This window comes from Barbus barbus (assembly GCF_936440315.1).
Source record: "Barbus barbus genome assembly, chromosome: 32".
Lineage (NCBI taxonomy): Eukaryota > Metazoa > Chordata > Actinopteri > Cypriniformes > Cyprinidae > Barbus > Barbus barbus.
This window is the reverse complement of record NC_136760.1, coordinates 27,080,958-27,093,726: the sequence shown is the minus strand read 5'-3', so window position 1 is coordinate 27,093,726 and position 12,769 is coordinate 27,080,958. Positions and strand designations below refer to the sequence as shown.

The 12,769-nt window shown below is 40.1% G+C and overlaps 1 protein-coding gene across 1 annotated transcript in view; it reads left to right on the top strand.

The window, feature by feature from the left end:
* Positions 1-12,769, top strand: part of LOC306852743 (uncharacterized protein) — a gene marked incomplete at its 3' end in the record, with an annotated part of 57,523 nt that overhangs the window by 32,747 nt on the left and 12,007 nt on the right. Inside the window, exons 10-12 of the mRNA XM_079389808.1 lie at positions 937-1,281; positions 2,641-3,207; positions 5,022-5,918. Of these exons, the coding sequence (XP_079245934.1) occupies positions 937-1,281; positions 2,641-3,207; positions 5,022-5,918 (1,809 nt within the window). The remainder of the gene's footprint in view (positions 1-936; positions 1,282-2,640; positions 3,208-5,021; positions 5,919-12,769) is intronic.

Below are 12,769 nucleotides of genomic sequence, written 5' to 3'. Positions count from 1 at the left end.
GACAATGATTTTAGTTGAAATCTCACATTAATCAAGCAACAAACACTTTATTTATTATTTTTGCTAATCTTGATTACTTAAATGCTATATCTACATTGTCTTAAACCTAAGCTACAATTGATTAAAAAAATAAAATAAATCAGCAAAATACTAATGAAATTAAGAAGGAGAGACCATATTAATTGTTTTAAAACAATTACATTGGTTGCGAGTTCAGCAAATAATTTATTTTTATTTTAATGTGTCCCAAATCAAAGTTTCAAATCTTCTAGTGCTGGTCTTTTGGCAAACTATACAATCCATCCTAAGTGACTCGGTGGTGCTCCTTTTAGCCACTAACCCCCAAAAATGTGGAACTGTCAACCATTTTAAATTAGAAAGGCTTCACTCTTTCATTAAAAAACAAAAGTCAAGACAATTCTTTTAAATTTTGGTTACACTTTAATTTGATAGTCCACTTTAGACATTCTACTAAGTAACTTTGTAACTAATTGTCATTAATTTACAACTACATGTCTATTAACTCTCAGAGTAGACTGTTAGCTTAGGTTTAGGGTTAGTAGAATAAGTTGCCATATGCATGTAAAATTTGTCATAGTCAGTTTGTTGTATGTTGTGGACCCTTCAAAATAAAGTGTTAGAAGGTATTAAGCAGACAGCCTACTAATACTCTAATTACTTCTAGTCGACATGTAGTTACAAAGTTACTTACTGTTAGTAGAATGTCTAAAGTGGACTATTGAAATATAGTGTTACCAAAATACTGATTTAGCATGCAGATATCAGTTTTAACTACAGTGTGAAGTTGCAGTGTCAATGTGTTTTTTATTTTTGTTTGGAGTTTTTTTATTTCTTGTTAAGCACTATGAGCAGAATTTTATGTATTAAAAGTGCTAAACAAAGTTTGGTAAATGTTTTACTATTATTTAATGACAGAAAGCAACACGACTCCAGAAAGCACCACCACAGGAACCACAACAACAGAAAGCACAACAACTGAGACCACAACAACAGAAAGCACCACCATAGGTACCGCAACAGGTACTACAACACCAGAAAGCACAACAACTGACACCACAACAATAGAAAGCTCCACCACAGGTACCACAACAGCAGAAAGCACAACAACTGAGACCACAACAACAGAAAGTATCACCATAGGTACCACAACAACAGAAAGCACCACCACAGGTCCCACAACACCAGAAAGCACAACAACTGAGACCACTACAATAGAAAGCACCACCACAGGTACCACAACAACAGAAAGCACCACCACAGGTACCACAACACCAGAAAGCCCAACAACCGATACAACAACAATAGAAAGCACCACCACAGGTACCACAACACCAGAAAGCACAACAACAGAAAGCACCACCACAGGTACCACAACACCAGAAAGCACAACAACTGAGACCACAACAACAGAAAGTACCACCATAGGTACCACAACAACAGAAAGCACCACCACAGGTACCACAACACCAGAAAGCACAACAACTGAGACCACTACAATAGAAAGCACCACCACAGGTACCACAACACCAGAAAGCACCACCACAGGTACAACAACACCAGAAAGCCCAACAACCGATACAACAACAATAGAAAGCACCACCACAGGTACCACAACACCAGAAAGCACAACAACTGAGACCACAACAACAGAAAGTACCACCATAGGTACCACAACAACAGAAAGCACCACCACAGGTACCACAACACCAGAAAGCACAACAACTGAGACCACTACAATAGAAAGCACCACCAAAGGTACCACAACACCAGAAAGCACCACCACAGGTACAACAACACCAGAAAGCCCAACAACCGATACAACAACAATAGAAAGCACCACCACAGGTACCACAACACCAGAAAGCACAACAACTGAGACCACAACAACAGAAAGTACCACCATAGGTACCACAACAACAGAAAGCACCACCACAGGTACCACAACACCAGAAAGCATAACAACTGAGACCACTACAATAGAAAGCACCACCACAGGTACCACAACACCAGAAAGCACAACAACTGAGACCACAACGACAGAAAGCACCTCCACAGGTACCACAACAACAGAAAGCACAACAACTGAGACCACAACAATAGAAAGCACCACCAGAGGTACCACAACACCAGAAAGCACAACGACTGACAGCACAACAACAGAAAGCTCCACCACAGGTACCACAACAACTGACACCACAACAACAGAAAGCACTACCACAGGTACCACAACACCAGAAATCACAACAACTGAGACCACAACAACAGAAAGCACCACCACAGGTACCACAACACCAGAAAGCACAACAACTGACACCACAACAACAGAAAGCACCACCATAGGTACCACAACAGGTACTACAACACCAGAAAGCACAACAACTGAGACCACAACAATAGAAAGCACCACCACAGGTACCACAACAACTGACACCACAACAACAGAAAGCACTACCACAGGTACCACAACACCAGAAATCACAACAACTGAGACCACAACAATAGAAAGCACCAGCACAGGTACCACAACTGCAGAAAGTACAACAGCAGACACATCAGCAACAGAAAGTACAACAGAAAGCACAACGACTGACAGCACAACAACAGAAAGCTCCACCACAGGTACCACAACACCAGAAAGCACAACAACTGACACCACAACAACAGAAAGCTCCACCACAGGTACCACAACAGCAGAAAGCACAACAAGAGGTACCACAACACCAGAAAGCACAACAACTGAGACCACTACAGTAGAAAGCACCACCACAGGTACCACAACACCAGAAAGCATAACAACTGACACCACAACAACAGAAACCACCACCACAGGTACCACAACACCAGAAAGCACAACAACTGAGACCACTACAATAGAAAGCACCACCACAGGTACCCCAACAACTGAGACCACAACAACAGAAAGCACCACCACAGGTACCACAACAACAGAAAGCACTACAACTGAAACCACAACAATAGAAAGCACCAGCACAGGTACCACAACTGCAGAAAGTACAACAGCAGACACATCAGCAACAGAAAGTACAACAGAACGCACTACAACTGAAACTACAACAACAGAAAGCACCACCACTAGTACTGCAACTTCAGAAAGTACAACAGCGGAGACGGCAACATCAGAAAGCACCACAACAGGAGGAACAACAACAGAAAGCACCACCACCGGTACCAAAACAGCAGAAAGCACTACAACTTAGAGAAATTACTAGTTTTAATGTCTTCTTAAAATTAATTCTACACATAGTGGCTCCAGAGAAACTTAAAATAAGATCCATATCTACTAAAATATAGTGGAAGAATAAACTCTCCGGTCAGGTCATTGTGAGATTCTAATGAATAACATAGAGGTACTTTAAATAAAAAACAGTGCACTCTGAAAGACAATTATTTTTATTTCAAAAATGTACTAATGTTAATGCTAACAATCCCAGAGTGCTTTTTCAATTATCTTTTATTTTAAATAATTAATCTTACAATCTGTTAAATCATCATTTTAAAACAATGTGTGAAGAGTTTGTTATTTAATAATAATAATAATAAATTAAGTCTTCTGTATATAATACTGATAAAATGTGTATAGAAGATCAAGAATATATATCTACAACATAAATATGGAAGTGTTCATTGAGAGCTAATAAAAAGAATCTTTTGCAAATTGTTTCCCAGTGATATTCTTAACTTGACCCTAACATTCTCAGACCAATTTCTAACATATATATCTACATATATAAATATATATATATATATTTTTTTTAAAGCTAAAGTAATTTAAGGTAGTAAATAATTAGCTATACAATACCAATATTAGTAATGCATCAGTCTTAATCCTCTTAGACCTAAATGCATAATTTAACACTTGATTATTTAATTTTGCTTAACAGACTAGAAATCGGTCTCTGCAGTAAGATTCTAAATTGGTTCAAGACGTATATTGGGGGAAAGGTAATAACTTATTAAAATAGGTGACTATGAATCAATGAAATATTAAGTATTAAATGCTGTTCCTGAAAGATAGAATATAGAAGAACCTTGGTGCAATTATGGACAATGATTTTAGTTGAAATCTCACATTAATCAAGTAACAAACACTTTATTTATTATTTTTGCTAATCTTGATTACTTAAATGCTATATCTACATTGTCTTAAACCTAAGCTACAATTGATTAAAAAAATAAAATAAATCAGCAAAATACTAATGAAATTAAGAAGGAGAGACCATATTAATTGTTTTAAAACAATTACATTGGTTGCGAGTTCAGCAAATAATTTATTTTTATTTTAATGTGTCCCAAATCAAAGTTTCAAATCTTCTAGTGCTGGTCTTTTGGCAAACTATACAATCCATCCTAAGTGACTCGGTGGTGCTCCTTTTAGCCACTAACCCCCAAAAATTTGGAACTGTCAACCATTTTAAATTAGAAAGGCTTCACTCTTTCATTAAAAAACAAAAGTCAAGACAATTCTTTTAAATTTTGGTTACACTTTAATTTGATAGTCCACTTTAGACATTCTACTAAGTAACTTTGTAACTAATTGTCATTAATTTACAACTACATGTCTATTAACTCTCAGAGTAGACTGTTAGCTTAGGTTTAGGGTTAGTAGAATAAGTTGCCATATGCTTGTAAAATTTGTCATAGTCAGTTTGTTGTATGTTGTGGACCCTTCAAAATAAAGTGTTAGAAGGTATTAAGCAGACAGCCTACTAATACTCTAATTACTTCTAGTCGACATGTAGTTACAAAGTTACTTACTGTTAGTAGAATGTCTAAAGTGGACTATTGAAATATAGTGTTACCAAAATACTGATTTAGCATGCAGATATCAGTTTTAACTACAGTGTGAAGTTGCAGTGTCAATGTGTTTTTTATTTTTGTTTGGAGTTTTTTTATTTCTTGTTAAGCACTATGAGCAGAATTTTATGTATTAAAAGTGCTAAACAAAGTTTGGTAAATGTTTTACTATTATTTAATGACAGAAAGCAACACGACTCCAGAAAGCACCACCACAGGAACCACAACACCAGAAAGCACAACAACTGAGACCACAACAACAGAAAGCACCACCACAGGTACAACAACACCAGAAAGCACAACAACCGAGACCACAACAATAGAAAGCACTACCACAGGTACCACAACAGGTACTACAACACCAGAAAGTACAACAACTGAGACCACAACAATAGAAAGCACCACCACAGGTACTACAACACAAGAAATCACAACACCTGAGATCACAACTATAGAAAGCACCACCACAGGTACTACAACAGGTACTACAACACCAGAAAGCACAACAACTGAGACCACAACAATAGAAAGCACCACCACAGGTACTACAACACCAGAAAGCACAACAACTGAGACCACAACAACAGAAAGCACCACCACAGGACCCACAACACCAGAGAGCACAACAACTGAGACCACAACAACAGAAAGCACCACCACAGGTACCACAACAACAGAAAGCACCACCACAGGTACAACAACACCAGAAAGCACAACAACCAATACAGCAACAATAGAAAGCACCACCACAGGACCCACAACACCAGAGAGCACAACAACTGAGACCACAACAACAGAAAGCACCACCACAGGTACCACAACAACAGAAAGCACCACCACAGGTACCACAACACCAGAAAGCACAACAACTGACACCACAACAACAGAAAGCACCACCACAGGTACCACAACACCAGAAAGCACAACAACTGAGACAACAACAACAGAAAGCTCCACCACAGGTACCACAACACCAGAAAGCACAACAACTGACACCACAACAATAGAAAGCTCCACCACAGGTACCACAACAGCAGAAAGCACAACAACTGAGACCACAACAATAGAAAGTATCACCATAGGTACCACAACAACAGAAAGCACCACCACAGGTACCACAACACCAGAAAGCACAACAACTGAGACCACTACAATAGAAAGCACCACCACAGGTACCACAACACCAGAAAGCACAACAACTGAGACCACAACAATAGAAAGCACCACCACAGATACAACAACACCAGAAAGCACAACAACTGAGACCACAACGACAGAAAGCACCTCCACAGGTACCACAACAACAGAAAGCACAACAACTGAGACCACAACACTAGAAAGCACCACCACAGGTACCACAACACCAGAAAGCACAACGACTGACAGCACAACAACAGAAAGCTCCACCACAGGTACCACAACAACTGACACCACAACAACAGAAAGCACTACCACAGGTCCCACAACACAAGAAAGCACAACAACTGAGACCACAACAACAGAAAGCACCACCACAGGTCCCACAACACAAGAAAGCACAACAACTGAGACCACTACAATAGAAAGCACCACCACAGGTACCACAACAACAGAAAGCACCACCACAGGTACAACAACAACTGACACCACAACAACAGAAAGCACTACCACAGGTACCACAACACCAGAAATCACAACAACTGAGACCACAACAACAGAAAGCACCACCACAGGTACCACAACACCAGAAAGCACAACAACTGACACCACAACAACAGAAAGCACCACCATAGGTACCACAACAGGTACTACAACACCAGAAAGCACAACAACTGACACAACAACAATAGAAAGCTCCACCACAGGTACCACAACAGCAGAAAGCACAACAACTGAGACCACAACAACAGAAAGCACCACCACAGGTCCCACAACACCAGAAAGCACAACAACTGAGACCACTACAATAGAAAGCACCACCACAGGTACCACAACAACAGAAAGCACCACCACAGGTACAACAACACCAGAAAGCCCAACAACCGATACAACAACAATAGAAAGCACCACCACAGGTACCACAACACCAGAAAGCACAACAACAGAAAGCACCACCACAGGTACCACAACACCAGAAAGCACAACAACTGAGACCACTACAATAGAAAGCACCACCACAGGTACCACAACACCAGAAAGCACAACAACTGAGACCACAACAATAGAAAGCACCACCACAGATACAACAACACCAGAAAGCACAACAACTGAGACCACAACGACAGAAAGCACCTCCACAGGTACCACAACAACAGAAAGTACCACCATAGGTACCACAACAACAGAAAGCACCACCACAGGTACCACAACACCAGAAAGCACAACAACTGAGACCACTACAATAGAAAGCACCACCACAGGTACCACAACACCAGAAAGCACAACAACTGAGACCACAACAATAGAAAGCACCACCACAGATACAACAACACCAGAAAGCACAACAACTGAGACCACAACGACAGAAAGCACCTCCACAGGTACCACAACAACAGAAAGCACAACAACTGAGACCACAACAATAGAAAGCACCACCAGAGGTACCACAACACCAGAAAGCACAACGACTGACAGCACAACAACAGAAAGCTCCACCACAGGTACCACAACAACTGACACCACAACAACAGAAAGCACTACCACAGGTACCACAACACCAGAAATCACAACAACTGAGACCACAACAACAGAAAGCACCACCACAGGTACCACAACACCAGAAAGCACAACAACTGACACCACAACAACAGAAAGCACCACCACAGGTACCACAACAACAGAAAGCACCACCACAGGTACAACAACACCAGAAAGCACAACAACCAATACAGCAACAATAGAAAGCACCACCACAGGACCCACAACACCAGAGAGCACAACAACTGAGACCACAACAGCAGAAAGCACCACCACAGGTACCACAACAACAGAAAGCACCACCACAGGTACCACAACACCAGAAAGCACAACAACTGACACCACAACAACAGAAAGCACCACCACAGGTACCACAACACCAGAAAGCACAACAACTGAGACAACAACAACAGAAAGCTCCACCACAGGTACCACAACACCAGAAAGCACAACAACTGACACCACAACAATAGAAAGCTCCACCACAGGTACCACAACAACAGAAAGCACCACCACAGGTACCACAACACCAGAAAGCACAACAACTGAGACCACAACAATAGAAAGCACCACCACAGATACAACAACACCAGAAAGCACAACAACTGAGACCACAACGACAGAAAGCACCTCCACAGGTACCACAACAACAGAAAGCACAACAACTGAGACCACAACACTAGAAAGCACCACCACAGGTACCACAACACCAGAAAGCACAACGACTGACAGCACAACAACAGAAAGCTCCACCACAGGTACCACAACAACTGACACCACAACAACAGAAAGCACTACCACAGGTACCACAACACCAGAAATCACAACAACTGAGACCACAACAACAGAAAGCACCACCACAGGTCCCACAACACCAGAAAGCACAACAACTGAGACCACTACAATAGAAAGCACCACCACAGGTACCACAACAACAGAAAGCACCACCACAGGTACAACAACAACTGACACCACAACAACAGAAAGCACTACCACAGGTACCACAACACCAGAAATCACAACAACTGAGACCACAACAACAGAAAGCACCACCACAGGTACCACAACACCAGAAAGCACAACAACTGACACCACAACAACAGAAAGCACCACCATAGGTACCACAACAGGTACTACAACACCAGAAAGCACAACAACTGACACAACAACAATAGAAAGCTCCACCACAGGTACCACAACAGCAGAAAGCACAACAACTGAGACCACAACAACAGAAAGCACCACCACAGGTCCCACAACACCAGAAAGCACAACAACTGAGACCACTACAATAGAAAGCACCACCACAGGTACCACAACAACAGAAAGCACCACCACAGGTACAACAACACCAGAAAGCCCAACAACCGATACAACAACAATAGAAAGCACCACCACAGGTACCACAACACCAGAAAGCACAACAACAGAAAGCACCACCACAGGTACCACAACACCAGAAAGCACAACAACTGAGACCACTACAATAGAAAGCACCACCACAGGTACCACAACACCAGAAAGCAGAACAACTGAGACCACAACAATAGAAAGCACCACCACAGATACAACAACACCAGAAAGCACAACAACTGAGACCACAACGACAGAAAGCACCTCCACAGGTACCACAACAACAGAAAGTACCACCATAGGTACCACAACAACAGAAAGCACCACCACAGGTACCACAACACCAGAAAGCACAACAACTGAGACCACTACAATAGAAAGCACCACCACAGGTACCACAACACCAGAAAGCACAACAACTGAGACCACAACAATAGAAAGCACCACCACAGATACAACAACACCAGAAAGCACAACAACTGAGACCACAACGACAGAAAGCACCTCCACAGGTACCACAACAACAGAAAGCACAACAACTGAGACCACAACAATAGAAAGCACCACCAGAGGTACCACAACACCAGAAAGCACAACGACTGACAGCACAACAACAGAAAGCTCCACCACAGGTACCACAACAACTGACACCACAACAACAGAAAGCACTACCACAGGTACCACAACACCAGAAATCACAACAACTGAGACCACAACAACAGAAAGCACCACCACAGGTACCACAACACCAGAAAGCACAACAACTGACACCACAACAACAGAAAGCACCACCATAGGTACCACAACAGGTACTACAACACCAGAAAGCACAACAACTGAGACCACAACAATAGAAAGCACCACCACAGGTACCACAACAGCAGAAAGCACAACGACTGACAGCACAACAACAGAAAGCTCCACCACAGGTACCACAACACCAGAAAGCACAACAACTGACACCACAACAACAGAAAGCTCCACCACAGGTACCACAACAGCAGAAAGCACAACAACAGGTACCACAACACCAGAAAGCACAACAACTGAGACCACTACAATAGAAAGCACCACCACAGGTACCACAACACCAGAAAGCATAACAACTGACACCACAACAACAGAAAGCACCACCACAGGTACCACAACACCAGAAAGCACAACAACTGAAACCACTACAATAGAAAGCACCACCACAGGTACCCCAACAACTGAGACCACAACAACAGAAAGCACCACCACAGGTACCACAACAACAGAAAGCACTACAACTGAAACCACAACAATAGAAAGCACCACCACAGGTACCACAACAACTGACACCACAACAACAGAAAGCACTACCACAGGTACCACAACACCAGAAATCACAACAACTGAGACCACAACAATAGAAAGCACCAGCACAGGTACCACAACTGCAGAAAGTACAACAGCAGACACATCAGCAACAGAAAGTACAACAGAACGCACTATAACTGAAACTACAACAACAGAAAGCACCACCACTAGTACTGCAACTTCAGAAAGTACAACAGCGGAGACGGCAACATCAGAAAGCACCACAACAGGAGGAACAACACCAGAAAGCACAACAACAGAAAGCACCACCACCGGTACCAAAACAGCAGAAAGCACTACAACTTAGAGAAATTACTAGTTTTAATGTCTTCTTAAAATTAATTCTACACATAGTGGCTCCAGAGAAACTTAAAATAAGATCCATATCTACTAAAATATAGTGGAAGAATAAACTCTCCGGTCAGGTCATTGTGAGATTCTAATGAATAACATAGAGGTACTTTAAATAAAAAACAGTGCACTCTGAAAGACAATTATTTTTATTTCAAAAATGTACTAATGTTAATGCTAACAATCCCAGAGTGCTTTTTCAATTATCTTTTATTTTAAATAATTAATCTTACAATCTGTTAAATCATCATTTTAAAACAATGTGTGAAGAGTTTGTTATTTAATAATAATAATAATAAATTAAGTCTTCTGTATATAATACTGATAAAATATGTATAGAAGATCAAGAATATATATCTACAACATAAAAATGGAAGTGTTCATTGAGAGCTAATAAAAAGAATCTTTTGCAAATTGTTTCCCAGTGATATCCTTCACTTGACCCTACACCTAAAGTATATTGTTTAAATGTCAGAAAATTTCTCTAATGCTTTAAAATGTACAGGGGGATGGGGGTGAACAGCATTGTCCTCTCTGTAACATTCTCAGACCAATTTCTAACATATATATATATATATATATATATATATATATATTTTTTTTTTTTTTTTTTAAAGCTAAAGTAATTTAAGGTAGTAAATAATTAGCTATAAAATACCAATATTAGTAATGCATCAGTCTTAATCCTCTTAGACCTAAATGCATAATTTAACACTTGATTATTTAATTTTGCTTAACAGACTAGAAATTGGTCTCTGCAGTAAGATTCTAAATTGGTTCAAGACGTATATTGGGGGAAAGGTAATAACTTATTAAAATAGGTGACTATGAATCAATGAAATATTAAGTATTATATGCTGTTCCTGAAAGATAGAAGATAGAAGAACCTTGGTGCAATTATGGACAATGATTTTAGTTGAAATCTCACATTAATCAAGCAACAAACACTTTATTTATTATTTTTGCTAATCTTGATTACTTAAATGCTATATCTACATTGTCTTAAACCTAAGCTACAATTGATTAAAAAAATAAAATAAATCAGCAAAATACTAATGAAATTAAGAAGAAGAGACCATATTAATTGTTTTAAAACAATTACATTGGTTGCGAGTTCAGCAAATAATTTATTTTTATTTTAATGTGTCCCAAATCAAAGTTTCAAATCTTCTAGTGCTGGTCTTTTGGCAAACTATACAATCCATCCTAAGTGACTCGGTGGTGCTCCTTTTAGCCACTAACCCCCAAAAATGTGGAACTGTCAACCATTTTAAATTAGAAAGGCTTCACTCTTTCATTAAAAAACAAAAGTCAAGACAATTCTTTTAAATTTTGGTTACACTTTAATTTGATAGTCCACTTTAGACATTCTACTAAGTAACTTTGTAACTAATTGTCATTAATTTACAACTACATGTCTATTAACTCTCAGAGTAGACTGTTAGCTTAGGTTTAGGGTTAGTAGAATAAGTTGCCATATGCATGTAAAATTTGTCATAGTCAGTTTGTTGTATGTTGTGGACCCTTCAAAATAAAGTGTTAGAAGGTATTAAGCAGACAGCCTACTAATACTCTAATTACTTCTAGTCGACATGTAGTTACAAAGTTACTTACTGTTAGTAGAATGTCTAAAGTGGACTATTGAAATATAGTGTTACCAAAATACTGATTTAGCATGCAGATATCAGTTTTAACTACAGTGTGAAGTTGCAGTGTCAATGTGTTTTTTATTTTTGTTTGGAGTTTTTTTATTTCTTGTTAAGCACTATGAGCAGAATTTTATGTATTAAAAGTGCTAAACAAAGTTTGGTAAATGTTTTACTATTATTTAATGACAGAAAGCAACACGACTCCAGAAAGCACCACCACAGGAACCACAACACCAGAAAGCACAACAACTGAGACCACAACAACAGAAAGCACCACCACAGGTACAACAACACCAGAAAGCACAACAACCGAGACCACAACAATAGAAAGCACTACCACAGGTACCACAACAGGTACTACAACACCAGAAAGTACAACAACTGAGACCACAACAATAGAAAGCACCACCACAGGTACTACAACACCAGAAAGCACAACAACTGAGACCACAACAACAGAAAGCACCACCATAGGTACCACAACAACAGAAAGCCCCACCACAGGCACAACAACACCAGAAATCACAACAACTGAGATCACAACGATAGAAAGCACCACCACA